The sequence below is a fragment of the Vidua chalybeata genome, chromosome 5 (genome assembly GCF_026979565.1).
Source record: "Vidua chalybeata isolate OUT-0048 chromosome 5, bVidCha1 merged haplotype, whole genome shotgun sequence".
Lineage (NCBI taxonomy): Eukaryota > Metazoa > Chordata > Aves > Passeriformes > Viduidae > Vidua > Vidua chalybeata.
Genome location: NC_071534.1, coordinates 19321474 through 19342201, shown reverse-complemented (window position 1 = coordinate 19342201; position 20728 = coordinate 19321474). Strand labels below are relative to the sequence as shown.

The window sequence follows — 20728 nt, the reverse complement described above, 5'->3', positions numbered from 1 at the left end:
AGAAGAACCTGGACAGACCATTCTTTGTGTTTAAACCCAAATCTAAATAAGAGGGGGGAAAAAAAAGAGGAAGAACCCTGTGTTTTGTGTCCCAGTGACCCTAGTGTTGCAGTGTCACTCCTTGGGATCTCAAACCCTCTGTGGTGAAGGAAACCTTCTATTCCTAGTGTTTCTGTCCTGTTTTGTGTTACCTTTAGATAAAAATTGCTGAAGCATACTTGCTTCCGGAAATCATCCCTACTACCCAGACTTCCATTCACAGCCTATGGGCATGCTTTCCTTTCCTCTGCTCCAGTTTTCCCCTTCTCTCCTATAACACCCCAGGGCTTCTCCTTGAACCATCTGCTCCCTTTTGTCAAAAGTGATCTTAATTTGTCAAGACATGAAATGCTGCTTTAGCACCATTCCCACAAACACAGTCTACTAGATTTTTTTTCTAGTGTTCCATTCTTTGTCTTTTTTCCTACATATTATTCCCCATTTATTCTTTCAGTGTTTTTTGGCTTTTGGTTTTTTGGGGTTTTTTTGTTTTGTTTTGTTTTTGTTTTTAATTTTTCCCCCTTCCTCCCTATGTCCTTTACCTATTCTTTTCTGGTTTTTCTCTCTCCCAACTACATTCCAATTCCTTTCAATACCTACCACCAAGCTTATGTCTTCTCCCTCCTCAGTGTTTCTTACCCATTTCTCTCTTTCTTCTAATTTCTTCCTAACTCTGCCCATATCCCTCTTTCCACTGAAGAGGCTCAGCGTTTGCCGTACTATGCTACCTACTGCCATATACGCCTCCTTATTCATTCGGTCTGCACCAGCCACTATCTGGATATCTTCATCACTTTCATCATCTGCCTCAACGTGGTCACTATGTCCTTGGAACACTACAACCAACCTGTGGTGAGTGAAATCATGGAGATAAATCCTGCCTCCAGACACTGTCATTTTGGTACAACTCTCTGGTGACCACTGCCCATCAGCATAAGTAGGACACTTGGGTGTCTCTAAAAACTACTATTAAGGTTTTGTAGGAATTAGTTTTGTGGTAGGCAAATTTGTATGAAGATTTTCATGTGTATCCAGAAAGGTAGTTCCTACTCAGACACTTGTTATCCATTAAAATCAATAGAGAGAAGGTGTCTGAACAAGAGTCAAGCCCCTAGAAAGCATGATGCAATTAAGACTCTGTGCTTTATATTAGTAAGTGGATATGTGGGTCACCCAAATTTAGCTGCCTGCTCTGCTTTTCATGTTCCCCTGGATCCTAATAGGAGTGGTGGAAGCAAGAGTGTCCTGGGAGCTTCAGGCTTTGCATCAGATTTCCAAATGTCAGCCCAATTCCCCTGCCACAGGGCCTCAGCTGAGAGAACCAGAGTGGCTGGTTGTATGTCATGGGATGGGCCATCTTTACCAAGCCATCTTTACCCTTCTTTTCTTCATAAGAGAAGCTGCAGGGCCCAAGTACTGAGCAGAGCCTCTCTCAGATGCAGAGTGTGGTTCCAAATACAGCACCTTGGAGGCCAAATAAGTTTTACACTTTGCTTGGGTACAGACCATGTACCTCTCAGTGTTCCTGGCAAAGCTGTAGATGCGTTTGGTGGGAAAAATGTATACTGCACATATCAAAGGAACCTTCTGCCTCCATCTGTAGACAAAGCATTCATCATGACATCTGCCCAGTGACATTTCAGTTTTCTCTTCAGAAGACCCTTGGTTTAGGTGACAGCTCTGGTGTCTGAAGAGATTGCCTGAGGTAACCCAGGCTTTGATCAGGAGCTGAATCTGTCCTCATTCAAATCTATTGCTGGGCTCCTCTGTTTCCTGCCCACCTTGCCCAACTGCCCAGCTTTCATCTTGCCCTAGATGGTGCCCAGTTTTATATTTCAGGAACTCTCAACCTTTATCTATTGGCATCCTCACATCAGATCTTTGTTCCTCAACAAGTCATTCCTCTTCCTTACTCTTCAGCTCCTTTCTTTAGAACACAGCTCCAGCCAAGCCAGCCTGCTGTCAGGCTCTGTTAAACAATCTTCTCAAAGCACTTCAAACCCTTCCAGTACAAAATGCCACCAAAAGCTGCCCACTGCTCACACTGGTTCTTGGTGGTCATGAAGGGGCAGCATGTAAAAGAACCAGAAACCAAACAGCTCAGAGATGTGATGTGCAGGCACCAGACCAAGGCACAGTAGGATTTCCTCTGGTCAGAGATGACCTGAATCCACAACCAGAGTAACCTCTGTGCTTCACTCCTGGTTGATAGCTATGCCAGTGCCATTAACAAGGTGTCATTCAGGTGGCATGGGCTACTGGCAGAAGAAAAGCCTGATGGCATTTTGTGGATCCTCTTGCAATAGCCTCCTCCTCCAGATTATGCTGAACAGTACAGATGAGAGGAGCAGTAACTGATCCTGAGAAGAACATGGGCAGAGGGGCTGGCTGGTGGTTGCCCTTAGTAGGCGACCTCCACATTCAAGTAGGTAGGAAGTGTGGGGCCACTTCCCTACCCCACAATGAATACCTGGGACAGCTTCTGCACCCCAGGATGAGTTCCTGGCACTTAGGAGAGTCCTCACACAGGGGGGTTATGTGTTTGATGTTGCTTTTGCCTCAATTCTTTTCCTTCTCTTTCTGTGGCAGTCCCTGGAGACCGCCCTCAAATACTGCAACTACCTGTTCACCACCGTCTTCGTGTTTGAGGCAGTCCTCAAGCTGGTGGCATTTGGTCTGCGACGATTCTTCAAAGACAGGTGAGCAGAGGGTTGTCAGCTGTAGCTGTGGGTCTGCTGAGTTTGGAGTAGAGGTTTGGGGATGGTGCTCTATCTAGACTGTGAAGTGGTGGCAGAGTGCTCTGACTGCCTCCCAGTTCTGCACACATGGACCTAACCTCATCCTCCACAAGCTGCAATGCCTAAGCAATAGCAAGAGTTGTCCAAAAATTGTCTCTTGGTTGCAGTCTGCTGGTTAGGCTAGAAAGCAAAGGAGATGAGGTTAGAGAGAGACATTTTTTCTCCTGCCCTTGAGGCAAACTGTGAGCATGCCAAAGAAGAACATATATAGCAAAGTTGATTCAAGGTAGTAAGGCCGTAAAAAGCTGAGCCCATTAGTCAAGGCGTAGCGCCATAGTAACACAGCTCCATGCTTTCAAATCAGGCTGGCTTGCCTCTGGCTGCTCAGGGTGTGTGCAAAGTGAATCTCTGTTTCTCTGGAAAAGTCCATATAGGCTGACTCAGAATGGGCCTTGAACATAAGGAAATGTTTAGGATGAAGTGGAGACAAGTACCTTTTTTTCTCAGGAAAATGGAATAACTCCATCTTCATTTATTCTCTTCAATTTTTCTTCTAAAGATGGAACCAGCTAGATCTGGCCATTGTGCTGCTGTCTGTCATGGGCATCACACTGGAAGAGATTGAAATCAATGCTGCTCTCCCAATTAACCCCACTATCATCCGGATCATGAGGGTGCTGCGTATCGCCCGGGGTGAGAGAGACGCTGGCCAGAGCAGGGGTGCATGTGGCCATTGAGTGCAACTTGGTGCCATGACTCATTGAGCAGTGGCTGTAAAGTTTTGAGCTTGCCCTGTCCCCAGCCCTCGAGGAGCCTCTGAGGTGTCCTTCATCATATCCCAGTAGGGATTCTAGGATCTAGGACAACCTAGAAGCTCAGGCTTTCTGATTCCCTAGGAGGTGAAGCACTGGGAGGGTGGGCAGATCATGTGAGAGCTGAACTTTCTCTGTTTCTCATTTCTGGGGCAACTATAGTAGTGGTGTGGGGAGCAGAGGCCATCGAGCAGGTTGAAATTTGCCAGGTAAGGTGGTGGCCAAGGTGTGCAAGATGATATAACAGTGATTGCTAAAGGGAGAGAAAGTGATAGAAGGAAAAATCAAAGCAGAAGGATAATTAGGATACACATCCCTGGGAAGAAGCATGTGGCTAGAGTGTCTGGGTGAAGCAGAAGCAGCCCAATAGACATGGGTGGCAGAAACAAAATATTTGGTAAAAAGGATATGAACTTGAGAAGAAGGAACAACTGGGGTTGTACCATCAAAATCAAGAAGAGGAATGAGGAGAAAATCCAGTTCTTTTAGGCCAAGGAGAGACAGGACATGTGTATTGTGCTACTGTTATTAGTAAATCACACAAAGGATGCCTCTGAGCTCAGTCTGAATGACACTTCTCTTGTGTTTGTTGTGGCAGTCCTGAAGTTACTGAAGATGGCCACAGGAATGCGAGCGCTTCTGGATACAGTTGTTCAAGCCCTGCCACAGGTAAAACATCTTCCCAGAAGACTCTCCTCTTCTGTCCCTTTTTCCAAAGGGTTGATTCTTGTGGGGTCTCAGAGGTGGTGTCAACTGTGGTGTGCAGGCAATTGCCTGAAGGTCATGTCCAAGTTCTTGTGTCATTCATGGGGTTAAAGCTCACCTTGCATCTCTCTTCTCCAGCCTGTGAAAGAAATAAGGCTTGACCACTGGATAAGGGTAGGTTTCTTCCCATCACATCTAGCTAGTGTCTAACTGTTTGCAACTAGTCCTTAGCTCCTTTCTCCCCTCTCCATAAGAAGGGAAGAGTAATTGGAAGCCATTTCAGGAGGAAAGGACATCTTTCTCTCACTGCAGCTCTCACCCTTCCCTGAATGTACCACCTTTTCCCTCCTTCTCCTTCATTCGCACTCTCCTTTTCTTAGCCAGTGCTTCCCCCTTCCTATTTTTTCTTCTTTCCTCCTCCTGGATCCCTTTGTGTTTCTGAGCATCTCATACATGAGAAGCAGTGACACGCTCTGTTGTGGCTCACACAGCCGGCAGTTTAGTGTCTGCTGCAAGACATCGAGACAGAAGGATCTCATGAGCTGTGAGTGGCAGCTGCTCCCAAACGAGATGCTGACATGGTGCTTTACACAGGCTTCAAGCCCACTGTGAGCATCCTCCATGACGGATGAGCAGTCAGGGAGTCTGGTCCCCTTCCTTTTGGATTATTGAGGGATAATTGTTAAGCAAGGAGTAATGGCACCAAGTGGCTCTGTGGATCATATATCAGACTGGTCCCTTGGCAGGCCCTGAGAAGGCAGCTCTACTGCATGATATCAAAATGCACAGGCATTTGTCAGTTGATTTATCAGCTAATGTGCCAGTGCTGGTGAGTGATGATGAGCTGGGAATCAATCTGAAAACAGCATGAGTAGTTACCCAGGGAATTTACTTCTGGTGTTGGTGACAATAAATGTCAATCTGAATTAGTGGAATATGATGGCACAAAAGTGAAAAGGAAACTCTGTGATCTTTTATGGATCCTGAGCTCTGTCTGATCTTCCATGCCTTTTATTAAGCAATAATTATTTGTGGTTTATGATAATAATAGTAATAGTAACAATATTAATAATTCATGTATAGGATATACAATATCATTCAGGATAGTTGTGGGCTGAGATACACTGGACAATAGAAGGAAGGGGAGATGAAGGATGTTCCTTAGTGCAGGCAGATCTGGAATGTAAATTTTTATTAATTCTGGCTCTGCTGCTACAGACTGGCTCAGTGCAGCTTCTTTGCACCTTGCTCTTTTCCATTCCAGGAGCCACAACAGATTTTTCTCAGGAAAGGATCTGGGACAGTGCAGGTCTTCAGATCCAGTGTCTGCATGTCTGTGGCATGTTTATTCTGAAACCCAGATAAATGCACACAGATATTAAGAGCTGGATGAAATAGTATCCATAAACTGTTGGTAAAAGGATTTTGCAATACATTTGCACTTAAATGATGAGATTCAACTTCTACCCCCCAAATATAGATAATAAATAAGAGAGGAGGAAATATTCGTATCCCTGTCATGTAGACAGAGAAGCAGAGTCATCAGACAGTTAAGTGTTTTGCTCAAGATGGCAAAGAGCACAGCTGGGTCCTGTGAGTCTCTGTTTCTGGTCCTAGCCACACACCACAAGTATATTCTTCCATACTTTCTCATTTCTGATTTTTCTGTCTCGCATTTGCCTATGGCTCCTTTGCTAACCAAGTTTGTGGGCCAGGTCTTTTGGAGGTTAGTAATACCTGCCTCAAAGCAAGCAGATGTCTGAAGTTTGGTCTCTAGGTATTCCCTGGAAGATAATAACAAGCAGTACTTAATCCAGCATCAAAACCTCCAGCATCAAAGCCTATGACTTCCTATTGACTGCCTTTTGCTACTTCTCGTAACAGGTTGGCTTTGATTAATAAAGTTGTGTAGCAGGGAAAAAAAAATCCCTCCATACTTATAGTTGCATTAAAATCTGAACTTAAAGGTCCAAAATCCATCCGTTTCAGCATTAAAAGAATGAATCTAGTCTCCATATTTTATACACTGGGTCTTCGGGGGACAATTGAATTATCTGTAATATTATTCTTGAAGATTTATTGGCTTTGACAAAAGAAGTAGTTTAAAATAAGCTGTCCTTTCCCTTGTACTTTCTCCTCTTCCTGACCTTTCTCTTTTTGTTCCTAGAGCACAGACTCAAATCAGGGATTTTGGCTTGCTAATGGCATACAAGGCATCTCCAGTTGTCCTGTTTCAGTTCCCTTCCTGTCTTTGTTACACTGCAGCAATTCTTAATAGTGAATAGAGCTTTAATTTTAAAGAACACTTTGGAAATGTAGTCCTTAGCTAACTTTTATTAACTTCCTTTTCTTAACACCCTCTAGATACAGACCCAGCACTGTGTTTTCACAGCATTTACTATGGTGTCTAATTTAGTGATCAGAAATTATTCCTTCCAGTGAGATGTAGGGAGCCAGGATGTGGCAGTCCAGGGGAGTGGGTGGGCTGAATCATTTATTTCTCTCCTGAATTTGGATGGCACAGCAGTTGCAATGACTAAATTAGATTCCTGAATTGATGATCCTAACATAAGCCCAGTGACCACATGCATACAGACCAGAAACTGTTTAGTGTTTCAAAAAACCCATTAGGTCCTTGATTTTTCCATGCCTTCTCTTCCCACCTTCCTGCTCCTCCTCCAGCCTGATGGCAACTGGAGCCATCCCTGAAAATTTCTGAAGTGTTGAGCAATTCTTTGGTTGCATTTGTATATCGGGATTTCACTGCTGTTCTCTTCAGACTTGGAAATGCAGAAACACTTTCTGTACAGATGAAATAGGCTTTGGGATAGGCTGACAGTGCCATTTGCTTTCAGGTGGGAAACCTTGGACTCCTTTTCATGCTCCTGTTTTTCATCTATGCTGCTTTAGGAGTGGAGCTCTTCGGAAAATTGGGTAAGTCTCAAGCAGACCATGCTTCAATGTGAGCTACAGACATGCTGGTTGGGGTTTCTCAAAATCAGAACTCTTCAATAAAAGGACTGAGTTATTTGATGCACTTTATTCTCCCTTATGCATAATTGATGTAAGAGGAATTTCCCTCTAAATTGTTGTTATCCTAACAGCCTAACAAAATAAGAGCAGCCTCCATCTTCTCTTACATTCTTAAACATTTGCTTTTCCTGCACTCTTTCCCTGACATTTCCTTCAAGATTACAAGAAAAAGTTTGTGAAATTTTATTTACATCTCTTGCCATGGAATATTGATCAAGAAGAAAGGCAGCACAGCGACATGCTGGGAGGATCCCCCTGAACAACAGTTACACTGCCTGATATCCTGGGGCTGGGCCATCAGGGATTTTTCCATATTGATGGCCAACAGCCAACTGTTGGGCAGGGTGCTGATACCATTCATTACCTGAGGTCTTCAGGTTGTGAGTTCCTGTTATTGGTCTCTGGTTTTGGTAGCGTGTCCTCCCCTGAGTGTTGTGCTCTGTGCTCCCCTTGTTTTTCAGTGTGCAATGATGAGAACCCCTGTGAGGGCATGAGCCGCCACGCCACCTTCGAGAACTTTGGGATGGCCTTCCTCACACTTTTCCAGGTGTCCACGGGTGACAATTGGAATGGAATCATGAAGGTAACTGGGACTTGGAGGCAAGGATCTCCTACTTGTGGGGAAAGAGAAATTCTGACGTGTGGTCTGTTCAGCAGAGCTTGGGCTAGCAAAGGGAAGGGGAACAGAACACAGAAGCTGGGTTGCTAGATAGGGTCCCTGCTTGGTCCAGAGTCTCTCTCTCCACTATGGTAACTCACGCTTTGGGCTCGTCTAGTCCTAGAGACATCTGATTGCGAAAAGTGCCAATTTTCCTTGGGAGGAACAAGAAAATCATTTAGGCTGAGGGAATATCCAGTGTAGTCAGGACTGCACAGAACATGTGTGTTGGACATGGCACTCATCTGCAAAGCTACCAGGAAAACAGAAAATAAATACTTCCTTCAGAGGACATGGAGAAAGAAAAGTTCTTTTATCACAAATGATGCTTTTGAGAATAGATGGGAGAAGGTAGTATCAGCCTGCTCATTTTTGGTCTTGTTCACATGTGTGGGGCTACAGTGGCAACAACATGTCATGGTCTGAAAGTTTGCTTCATATGCCCTTGGATGATTTTGCTCTGAAGCAAACAGAATATGAACAGAGAGTGTCCCAGATTCTTTGGGGAATCATACCAACAGGTATGGGGTGATGGAAGTGTCCATCTTGTTCTTTCCATTAGCATCAGTGTTTTTTGACTGAGAACAGCCAAGCTTCTGTTCTTACTTTAGTCTTTCCTTCCTTCCATCATTCCCTCTCAATCCTAACTTCCCTCAAGGATACTTTGCGTGACTGCAGCCACGATGACCGGAGCTGTCTCAGCAACCTGCAGTTCATCTCCCCACTGTACTTTGTGAGCTTTGTGCTCACAGCCCAGTTTGTCCTCATCAATGTGGTGGTAGCTGTGCTCATGAAACATCTTGACGACAGCAACAAGGAGGCCCAGGAGGATGCAGAGATGGATGCTGAGCTTGAGATGGAAATTACTCACGGGCTGTGCTCCCACAAGTCAGGCTCTCCAAATTCAGGACAGGGAAAAGGAGCAGGAACTGGAGGAGGTGGTGGTAGAACAGAACCTGAAGGACATCTGTGCATGAGATGTTACTCTCCAGCCCAGGTGAGTACACCTTTGAACTTACTAACCAGAGTGCAGCAAGGAGCTGTGGGCATTAGCTGGGCAGCTCAGATGATTGAGGGCTTAGCAGTAGCAGTCTTCCACCTCAGGGTGAAAGGTTTGCTTTCAGCGATAGACTTCTGAGTTGATAGGATCATGTAGGGACAAGGCTATGACAGCAGTGTGTCCTGTTCATTGTCATCGTGGTGTAGGAATCTGAGGGCCAGCAGAGTAGGGATGGAGCAGATCAGCTAAAGGTGTGACAGGAGCAAATTTGAGAGGGGAGCTCAGGAGAAGAGTGCAGGAGAAATGGCAGATCAAGAGTGAGTGACTCTAGCAGAGCTGGAAGGGAGATGTGAGCACTGAAAGTGAGTGAAGACTGTCCCTCCTTTTTTTTTTTTTTTTCATTGAACTCTGGCACCTTTACACACCCTGTGGAGCAAATGTTCCCCCCAGTGACCCTGTGCAAGTACCTGCAGAACAAGATGCTGCTCCAGAGGAGTCAGGGTGGAGAACCCAGCCCCAAATTCACATGAAACTTGAAATCAAAAAACTCGACATTCTTAAAATGATCTCTCCCATCCTCCCCCCTTTCTTGTCCCCTAGGAGAACTTATGGCTGGACAGTGTCTCTTTAATTATTAAGGACTCCTTCGACGGGGAGTTAATGATCATCGATAACCTATCGGGCTCCGTCTTCCATCATTACTCCTCGCCGGCCATGTGCGAGAAGTGTAACCATGACAAGCAAGAGGTAACCTGCGTACGAGGATGTGTGAGGGGACTCTTCCCCCCAGACCTGCACACCCACACCCACGTGCCCACAGGTCATCCCATGTGTGCTCCTCGCTGTAGATTGTGTAGACAGTAGAGCTTGTTGACCTGTGTTTTGTTATCTGTTGTGAAGTGCTGGTACTGCCTCTAGTACAGGCCTGCCCTCCTCAGCCACACGTGGATGTTTGAGGTGGTGGAAAAGTGAGACGTGACAGGACACATGTCAGGAGGGACTGAATGACCTGCAGAGAAATGACTATGAAGGCATCCTTTGGCAGCTCTTCTTGTGTTCAATTCTGCAAGAAAAGTCTAGGCTCAGGCTCATGTTGGACAAAGGACTCTAAGGATTTCACCCCAATGAGACCACTCAGGAGCAACTCAGTGGGAGATTTAAGCTTGAGTTTTGTCCTCATTTTAAGCATGTGCTTGCTTATTCCCTATTGAGGTCAATCAATTAAGCACATGTTTAAATGTTTTGTTGAATAGAGTCATGTCTGTGAGCAAGGATTGGTTTGTGGTGAAAACCAGTTAATTTGTTTGAGCAAGAACTAAATAAAAGTGAGCCCACTGAGAAGGTTTGTTAGCTGACAAATGGGTTGTTGCTAAGAGCAGGACAAAATGGCTTAGACTTGAGCTACTGAAGTTGGTAGATGCTTTGGAAAACTCCTTCTTAAACTATTAGTCTTTTCAGGTTGTGAAACTTGAGGAGCAAAATAGTCTGTGAAGGGTTAGGTGAGTAGCAGAACTAATTTAGTTCAGAAATAATTTCATTGTATGTAGGTGCTCTGATTTTGTGTGGTCAGACTTGTAGCAGTAGTGTGGCTCTTCCGAGAGTAAACTGGTACATCAGTGGCAAACTTCACCCTCTCCTTCCCCATAACTGACTTGATATGTTCTTATAGCTTATAAAGAAACAAGGCAACTTGGGGAAACAGCTCTTATTGGCAGATCATTCTATTCATGTTTGAAGAAAGCAATATTTTTTTTGGTCTCAGATGCCTAGTTCTGAAGCTCTGATGTTTTTTTCAGCTTCTCAGCTGCTTTTTCCCATTGCTTCCTTTTGAAACTATCAAAATGCAAACATTGCTGTAGTTTATCCTTATTGAAACACTTCACAAATGAATTCTGCATTAATGCAACCAAATAACTAGTTTTCAATTAACTGCAATTTCCATTGCTTTACTTAAGTCTTTATGTTCAGCAATCAGTGCTCAGCTTTCTCAGCAAATGAGATCTAAGGCAGTCCAGAATGATTGTCCCTAAGTCAAGTCATTTGCAGCTAGTTTGCTACATTTGAAAACCTCACAGATAGTATTCAGTATCCGCCTAGGAATAAAGACAACAACCCATTTTCTTACCTTTCCAGCAAAGAAACTAGATTAGCAAAATCTTCAAATGCAGCCCACAGCCAGAGCAAAGAATTTGATGCAATTATCACAACTGAAAAATTATTCTTAGATCATACTTTCTAATGGGTGTTATAGAGCCATAAATTACTTTCAAAAATGGTATTTCAATACATCTAAAATGTGGAATTGAAAAGAATTTATCTATGCAAGAATGGGTTTAGTAATAAAATACAGATATTTTATTTTGGATTATATGAGTCAAAGTGATACCTTAGGATTTTATGCCAGGACTGACCATGACCTTCTTTTCATATTTCAAAGTAGAAAAAAAAAAAAAAAAAAAAAGTAATAAATTTAAGTAGTAAATCACTATATGGAGTCATAGCTAACATCAGGAATGCACAGAGTCATTAAATTATAGTGTATAGATCTAGGTATAGATCAATATACCCAAATGAGCATTGTACACAGACTGAATTGTAGAGTCCCAGAAGCAATTGACAGCAAGTTACATAGGCAAACTATTTATCTAGTGCTCTTAAGTGCATGTGTGTCAGAAAAAAACAGTATGCTTGCTGTCCACCCGATCAGCCTTAAACCACCCCTCTGATAAAAATCACATATTAGGCAGAAATGTCCACTCCAATTTCATTGTTAGTTCAATTCACCAAGATGATGAGCACAGTGGATGGACACAACATTTAAACGTATGCTCAAAGTCGTTAATGTGTGCTAAGGTTTTTGTGGCATTGAGCAGAAGCGCTCAGTGCCTTTCCCAATTATGCTCCTGATACTTTATTTTCAAACCAATTTTTTGTACAATTAAGGATTTTTGTGATCGTGGGTCTCTTCTTAAAGATATATCTGCAAGTAGCTATTTTCTAAGGGATATGTGTGCATTGTTCAGTATCTCAGGCTGATGCTCCTGGCAGGTTTCATTGATTGGGATCTAGTCAACAGCCCTTTCTTTCTCACTGCAATTTAAAATATCTTTTTGTTCCTCATCTTTAGTCAGCAGATTTTAAAATATTCTACCACAAGGGAAACAAAAAAATCAAAACCTCCTTTTTTCATGATGCTAAGCTCTTCTCTTGTCATTTCTATCCTTTCACTCTTGGGATGGTTGACAGACTTCTGTATATGGATGACTGAAGTGTGTTTAGCCATGGTAGGAGTTTATCAGTGAGCACCAGTGAAATGTGTTTTCACACCTGCAGTTTATTTAGTCATGACTTTGTTGATTGTGGGTTTTATGTAGATCTCAGGGTGGTCAGAATTTTCAAGCAAGTGGTTCAGTGACAAACAGATTATTCTGGCTTTTGTTGAAATCCTTTTTTATGGATGACAAAGGTAGTCACAGATGTTACTACATGTGATGCTCACGTCTCTACAAGCACAACTGTAAGGCTGCTTTCGTGTAGCAAGCACTTGGGAGAGTAAAAGATGAGTACACACATTAAGTGGGACTGAATGAAGTACAAGATTTGTTGCTTACTGGTGGTTGTGTAGCATCCCTGGCATAAGTTCATTGTGGGCTCTCTGTGTGTTCATGCTCTGAGAAGCAGTTGTTGGTTTTGGGCTTTCTCCATGGTTGAACAGCACCATGTTCCTGTGTCAGAATAATATCTCAAATAAGGATGCCATTTGTGCACTTTATTTAAATCCAGTTCCAGTTTTCCATTCTGTTTGTTTAAAGTGCATTATCCCTCAGATGGAGACCTCTTCCAGTCTCTGGCACTGGCAGAAGCCACTAAACTTCCAGCTCAAAAGTCATCTCTCTAAATGTTTCAGCTGCTGTCATGGTGCAAGAGCTGTACCTGCCTCTTGCAAACACAAACACATGGCCAGAAGCTGTCCCAACTGAGACAACCCAGAATACAGCTCTCAAGAGTTAGCTGCTGGTGGTGCAAACTTCTGGCACTCCAGACACCAATGATGGAAATCCAAGCACAGGAGGGACAGAGTAACTGCTTAGGCTGGTAGAAAAAGATGCTTTTCAGGCATTGTGAGAAAGAGTTGTCAGGCAGAGGAGATTTAAAAGCTTGGAGGAAAAAGGATGGGAGAGGGGCACATGTGGTATGAAACAGGCCAAAAGATGAAGCAAGGTCAGGCATGGGATTGGAGCAGAGCTGAAGCACAAGAATGAGAGAGACGCAGTGGTCAGACTTGCTTTCAGAAAGTAGGAGAGCTCAAGTGTGGGTGTGTGGGAGGGGGCTGAGTTTAGAGATGGAGAACAGAATGGAAGATGGTATTAGGCAAGATCTTAGGTAGGTTCAAGGAGAGGGGAAAGGCAAGAGGCAGGAAAGCTGGAGAGAAACAGGGTGTCAGTAATGAAGGTAAGAGAATATGAAAAGCATGACACTGGCATGGATTGCAAAAGGCATGACTTTCCCTGGAATGAAAGCAACTTCATGTTTAAGCAGGGCTGTCTGTGGTGCCTTCAGAAAGAGGGGTCCACTCCTCATCCCTCAGCAGAGCTGGCTGCCCTGTCACCAGCCTGAGGGACCCCTCTGCCTGCCTGGCTTTACTTGCAGGGTCTTGGGCCAGCTGTACCGCTGTGACAGATACAAGACTCGTTCCTCCAATTCTGGACTAGAGGAGCATGGAGTGATAGCAGCCTGCTTGCAGATCGTATATTCAGCCTTTCTCAAAAAGTGAATTCTCCTGCCCAGCCCAGTTCTGGGTTAGGCAGTGCCTGATATATCCAAGGAATATAACCTAAAATTGATTTTGGGTCTACAGGCTCTCACTTATCCACCATCAACAGTGTGACTTCTTGAAATGTGGATTCCAGGCATGACCTGTGACAGCTCCTTTCCCTTCCTGCAGGTCCAGCTGGCTGAAATGGAAGCATTATCCCTCAACTCAGACAAGTCCTCTTCCATCCTTCTAGGAGATGAGTCAGACAATCGAAATGCTGCTCAGCTGAATCCTAAGGAGATCGAGGTTAGCCTCAGACAGCCATGGGCACCTTACACCATGTGCTGTACTTATGCCCCTGCTCATTTCAGGTGTTCTGTATTCATCCAGGTGTCCCTGCTGAGGAATATAATTCTAGCCATTTTTCAAGAGCGTCTCTATAGAGGCATACTGTGGAGTAAGATTTGAGGAGAACAAAAGAATAGATGTATTTGAAAGTTCTCTTCACTACTGTTAGTAACTACTTCTGAATTAGTCAAAAGGAGATTTGGGCTGGAAAATTGAGCATCTCTTAGTTAGCTTGAAGTTATTATCAGAATCAGTTCTTCTTGAGGCTTTGAAAAGTCTGCTCTATCATCTTCCATTAAATTTCACAAGGCTTTGTCCTCACTTATTTTTTCCAGCAGGATGGCCAGGAGAACCCTGACTCCACTGGGGCAGACTGTCTGGGGGAATGCCTGCTTCCAGCATCCAGTGAGGATGGCTCTGCAAACCCAGACAGTTACCTGTGTGAAATGGAGAATACAGCTTTTGACTCGGTTCAGTCTTGGTTAAAGCATGAAAGTAACAAAGGTGAGCAGGGCTCTCATTCTCCAGATCTGCTGAAACTGTGGCTTGGTTTAGCTCTGTTTTTCTCCTGTTTTCCCTCTGCCAGGGGGAGAGTTAATGTGACTTGGGGTTACACTAACCAAGAATTAGCTTTCAGTTTGCTAATTTGCTTCAGGAATGAGGGGAGGAGCAGTTCCTTCATTTTTATTGCTAGTTTTTCTATCTTCTCTCAGACATGACTCTGTGCAATATTGTGAAAGTGCTGATCCCAATTTGCAGTAGTGCACCCATGCACAGTCAGAAAAGACTGGGGACAGATTTTCCTGACATGGCAGCTGGATGAGCTGTGCTCACTCAGCACAGAAAAAACACTGCCGCGCCCTGAGACCAAGTAAAGGTTCAGGGAACATGTAACACATGTCTGCCCTTGGTGGAAGTGCTCCAATTCTACTCTTGAGCATGCCCTGGTCTCCTGTGGTCCCTAACTTTCCCAAACCACCACTTAATTTATCTCCCTTCATCCCTTGCCTTGCAGGATCTGGGATGAGTGTCCTCTGGCAGCGATACATACTTGTATCAAGTATAGGTCAGCATTTCTCTGTGAGAGCAATAGCAGAGCTGGCCTGTTACCTTATGGCTCTGAGCTCTGTTAGGTCTTTCAGGTCTGGTGCAGGTTACTGTGCAAAAAGTGGGATCCTTAGTCTGAACAGCAGACTGAGGCTTCTTGGCCAGGAGCGCATGTTCCTTAATATCCTTTGTTTGTTGGACCTGAGACTTTGCTCAGTGTAACAGCAGCAAAGGCACAAAATAAAATCAGAGGACCCTTCAACTTTTTTTTCCTTCTATTTCTGTTCTCCTCCCCTTTCTTTTGATGCTCTGTCAGTCCCTCCCAGACCCTTCTCTCCAGGTGCATCTTCCCCTCTGTTACCTGTACCAACAGAATTTTTCCACCCAGCCATCTCTGCCACCCAAACAGGGCCTGAGGAAGTCTCATGTCCACACAACCTTCCTAAGATCTCTCTGCAAGGCTCATGGGCATCACTGAGATCTCCAGGTGTGAACTGCTCACTTCTCCATCAGGTGAGGAACCTAGCACTTCTGTCTGCTAGGAAAATTCAATTTTTACATCCCACCCAAACAGAGGGGACTGAACAAGGAGGAGAGCAGAGAGAGGCAGCTGTGGTCACAGGCTGGGTAGCCTGGATAACCTGGATCTGTAGGAGGAACACAGTGGACTGCAGAATGCAGAAAGATAGGGAGGGGAGAGGGCAGTATAACAAAGTACTGTTGGATAGCTCTCACCCCATGAAATCATTTGTTCTTCTGCTTTGGATTAACAAATAGTTTGACAGCTGCAGTGGGCCCCACACGAAGATGAAATCACATCACTCTGTAGCTCCCCCCTGGGTGCCTGGCACTGGGTGTGCTGCAGACACCTGCGTGCACAGCAGCCATGGTGTGGGCCAGGGGTGGTGACAGCTGCACAGCCTCCTCGGATCCTCTTAACACTGTGACTCCAAATCATGCACCTTCTTGATTGGAACAGGCTTCTTCCCACCTGCATCCTCCACATCCCTTAGTGCCCATCCACACACTGTGTCCCTAAGCTCACTGTTTTGCACTGCCCACTTAACTCTTGCATCCCAGAAAGGTGCCATCTCTTTCTGAAAAGGGAGCTATTTCTCACTAACAAAAGAGAAGAATAAAAGCGGGGAGACATCAGGTGTCTCTGAAGTGCAGAAGACGCAGAGATGAAAGCCCAGTAGAGATCCCTGCTATTGTTCTTGGAAGATACTCCATGAACAGGAGTATCATGTTCATGATACTGACAAACTAAAAACATAAAATCAGATGTTATTCAGCTATATATGACAATCACTGTTGGCACAATACCAATGTGTATAAATTCACCAAGGATAAATTTTGCCTTGGTCTGAGACTGAGTTGTTGCAGTGTTGCAACTTCTGGTTTAAATTAAGACGCAAAAGAGGTAGAGCCCTGGAACTGGCACACCACTGGGACAAAAGTACTGAATTGTTGTAAAGGAGAAATTAGTAAACTTCTGATTATTTGACACAGACTGTGTTGAATAACTGTGGAAACTGCTTCAGGAGACTGCTCCTGTCCTACATGCATCATTCCCAGTGCAGCATCCCAGTGATGATCGCAGACCAATTTCCTAGAAACAACTAAAATGCAGCTTAACTAGATGAGCCCTGATACAAGGAAATTAAGGCTGTTTCCTCTTCCTGCTGGAAGGGCACCCCACCTTTGTACCCTAAATGAAAGGGTAGTTGCTGCTAGTGCTGGTCAAAAGAAACATGGGGCCTCTTCTCTCACTAGATATTGCTGATTTTTTAAAATCAGCAATAGGAGGTCTGTACAGAAGTCCCTTGATTCCTGTGCAGCTGATAGATGTGTCCACAGTCTGTGTGGCAAGTTTATAGGGAAGCCATGAGTGGGGAGCCGCAGGGAACCTCTGCTCTGCTGCCTCCTGGACCATCAGTGCTCAGAGAGAGCATAGTGGTGGGGGCTGCAGGGCTCACAGACACAGCATCCCTTCCCTTTGGTGGAGCAGATTCACGTGGGAGGGGCAGATTCATCCTGAAGCAGAATGAAAATAGCTCAAAATATCGAAACCTTTCCTCCTCCTTGCCCAGAAGGAAATCCCCATGGCAGGCTGCATGGCTAGGTCTTTGTACCATTGGTCGGTTTATGGCTCCCTTCCCTAGCAAAGAACAGTGAGAGAGGAATAGAGTTTTCCCCCTTTCTGTAATGGTGGCTTATTTTCACACCCCAAAGTACCCCCAAAACCAGTAAGGTAAAGTCTCTTGCCCACTGCCCATCTCCTTCCTGAGAACTGTGTTTTCGTGCTCCCGCTCCCCAGTCCCCCGAGAGCGACACGTCGCTGGACAGCCGGAGCAGCAGCTCGGCCGGCAGCCTGCAGACCACGCTGGAGGACAACAGCCTCAACCTCAGCGACTCTCCGCAGTGCACCCTGGACCTGCCGGTGGCTCTGTGCCCCGTGCCGGCGGCGGGCAGCCAAAGACCCCTGGCAGCCCCCCTGTCCCCCGCCTCCCGCCGTCGGAGCCTGCGGGGCCGGGGGCTCTTCAACCTGCGGAGCCTGTGCCGCCACCAGCGCAGCCACAGCAGCGGCGGCAGCACCAGCCCCGGCTGCACCCACCACGACTCCATGGACCCTTCGGATGAGGAGGGGGCGGGCAGCAGCCTGCGCGGGGGTGGCAACAACAGCGAGCCCTCGGAGACGCTCAGCAGCCTCTCGCTGACCTCGCTCTTCTCGCCGCCCCCTCCGGGGCTGACCGTGGTGAAGAAGTGCAGCAGCACCAGCAGCCTCCACGCCAGCCCCTCGCCCCGCCGCCCCGCCGCTCACCACGCCAAGCCCTTCTACACCGTTGACCCTCGCGGCTTCCTCTCGATGCCTTCCTGGGTGACGGACTTCTGCAAGGACACCCCCTCGCCCAGGGAAGGAGAGGAGCCGGATGGCCCCGGCAGACTGGGGACAGGGGACCGCAGCTCCCCGCTCCCTTCCGGGCTGGAGCTGGGAGACGGAGTCAGCAAGAGGAACAGATGAGGGTCCCTGAGGTGCAGGGAGGGAGCATTCGGCCGCTGGCATGGGGAGCATGTTTCACTAGCTTCTCCTTGGCAGCAATTCCAAAGGATTTGCAAGAAAAAGGAAACAGGCAAACAAAAATTTATAAATATATATATATATACGTAAATATATATATATATACATATATATAATAAATATTCTGGTACCGTACCTCAGAGGTGTGGGAGAGTGCAAGCAATATGGGAACAGTCCTGCCTGAGGGCAAGACCTGGACCATCACCCCAGAGACTATAGTGACAAGAAAAGGCCATGGGGCTGGCAGGGACAGGACCCTTCAGCCAGGTGACTGCTATGTGGCAGCTGTTTAGTTATATACATATACATATATAGAGAGATCAATTTATTTATTTTTTTTACTGAGAGATTATGAATTTCAGAAAGTGCTAAGGAGGAACGAGAGAATGGGGGGCCTAAAGGAGCTGCTACACCAAACTGTGAGGGTGGGGTGAAGGGAAGGGAAGCAGGGTAAGTGGCAAGGGAAGAGCATCTGGGGCTTGCCTTGTGTGTTTCTGGGAACTTCTTTATTGTCCATGTTTCCATTTCCAAGGTTAAAAATTGTGGGCCAGATCTTCAGGATGAGCATAAATTGGCAAAACATGCTGTTGGTGTAAAGCAGCAGAGTTCTGGCTTGAGGTGAATTCATGCTGATTTACAGCAGGTGAAAATCTGGCCCCAGCAACAGAGAAAAGCAAATAGCCATGGACCACAGGGAAACGTTTTGAGGTGAAAAGCCTTGCTTTGAAGGGAATGTGTGAACACAGCAGGCACGCTCATAGAAGGAGGGATGGAGACTACATGGCTTATTTTTGTTGTTGTTTTGTGGGTTTGTTTTTTCATTTCCCAAAGAAAACTACAAAGGGAAAAAAAAAAATTACAAGGCTCATGGGGATATTTGGAGTGGGAGAAGTAGGGTGGAAGGGAAGCGGGAAGTAAAAAGGGAAGAGGAAATCGAACTTTTCCCCCTTTTATTTGCAGTAATTGTGATATTTTATTTTAGAAGCCCAAAGGTGCAAAAATTATCCCTAGAGAAACCTATCTGTTATTTTTGTATCTATAGCTATATATATTAAAAGAATACAAAACCTAGAATATTAAAAAAGACATAAAAGTAAAGGGGGCTTCAACAACACAAAACACAGTCAGTCCCTTGACTGAGGGCTAACCCTGTTCCAAATTCCAGTGGGAAGATCCTGCAAGGACATCTTCACCTCAGTGGTGGTTCTGTCTCCTCCCTAGCATCATCCTCTGGCATTTTCCTGGTTTGCATCAGTGTAGCTGGGACCAGAGTCCTAATCAGTGCCAACCATAGGCATGGAGAGCAGCGAATACTGATTGGAGAGAGTGTGTGTGTGTTTTTGTGTGCATGCCATTGTAAGGATGCTGATGTGTGCTGTGTCCAGGCCAACTGGATCACCAGCTGGAGAGATGGGTGAGAGGGACAGGGAGAACTGCAGCTCTCCTTGTCTCTGCCTTGCAGGGCACTGGGAGCAGGGAGGATTCCAGTGGGTGTGGTCAGAACAACACCTCAAACCATGACCTGCCTCAGGATCCAGGATTCTGTCCAGCATGATCCTCTTCCAATGTGGTTGCAACAAGGCTTCCAGAGGCTGCATCCCTCCCTGCTTTTCCGGAGGTACAACTGCACAAGTATCCTTCCTGGCAGGGCCAGCCTGGATCTCCTCCTGCAGCAGCTCCAAGGTTTTGTACCCTTCCCAGATTTGCAAGTGGGTAGGAAAACCAACCACCTGAGGGGAACAAAGGATTTGGATGTCATGTACCACCCCAGGGATGTTCCACTCAGGTGTGTCAGAGAAGACAGACTGGGAAGGGCAGCAGGGAGATGATAGCAGCCTAATGGAGACAGGAATGTTTAGAGCATGAGGAGAAGGAGGAGGGCTTCCTGTCCCATTTTTTCCTCAGACCAAGAGGGCCTCTGCAGCCCTCACAGAGGTCTCCCAGCTGGCATACAAAGAATTGTGAAGAGGGCAGCACAAAAGATGTTCTGTTTATTGTGACCTGTCTGACTTTAAAGCAGCTGCTGCATCTTACAAACCAGGGTTGTAAACAGCAAGCACATCACTTGGGACCAGCAGCCAGGACAAGGATAATTACTGTGGAGACTTAATTCATTTGCTCTGTTGCAAGCATGCATGCTGACTGCAGGGGGGTCAGACCTGTGAGTAGAGGACAGGAGAGCCTGGGTCCTTGTCCTTGCAGAAAGGATGCAAATACATATTTATTAAAGCAATAATAAGGGTCTTTAAATGCTTTTTTTGCACTGGTGGTTCTTCGGGCGAGTTGCCCCTGCTCACTGTCCCATGGGCAGAGAGGAGGGACACGACACATGGTTTCACATCCTCAGGGAAGGAAGTCAGTCCCTAAATGGCTGAACAATGACTTTGGGTTGCACAAGGCTTCGACCCAAACCCAGAGCTGCTTTGAAGCCAGAGGTAGGGCTTATCAAAAAACCCAAAGAGTTGAAACCTATCCAAACCCCAGACACTTCAATGCACAGAGTGCTCCTT

General features: G+C 45.7%; 1 protein-coding gene across 1 annotated transcript in view; it reads left to right on the top strand.

Moving 5' to 3' along the window:
• Positions 1 to 20468, top strand: part of CACNA1I (calcium voltage-gated channel subunit alpha1 I) — a 151039-nt gene extending 130571 nt beyond the window's left edge. The window contains exons 25-36 of the mRNA XM_053942493.1: positions 740 to 891; positions 2629 to 2738; positions 3337 to 3470; positions 4188 to 4258; positions 7150 to 7228; positions 7789 to 7910; positions 8644 to 8982; positions 9586 to 9732; positions 13931 to 14047; positions 14425 to 14593; positions 15453 to 15649; positions 17457 to 20468. Coding sequence (XP_053798468.1) covers positions 740 to 891; positions 2629 to 2738; positions 3337 to 3470; positions 4188 to 4258; positions 7150 to 7228; positions 7789 to 7910; positions 8644 to 8982; positions 9586 to 9732; positions 13931 to 14047; positions 14425 to 14593; positions 15453 to 15649; positions 17457 to 18161 — 2342 coding nt within the window. The 3' untranslated portion in view covers positions 18162 to 20468. The remainder of the gene's footprint in view (positions 1 to 739; positions 892 to 2628; positions 2739 to 3336; positions 3471 to 4187; positions 4259 to 7149; positions 7229 to 7788; positions 7911 to 8643; positions 8983 to 9585; positions 9733 to 13930; positions 14048 to 14424; positions 14594 to 15452; positions 15650 to 17456) is intronic.
• Positions 20469 to 20728: the final 260 nt, after the last annotated feature.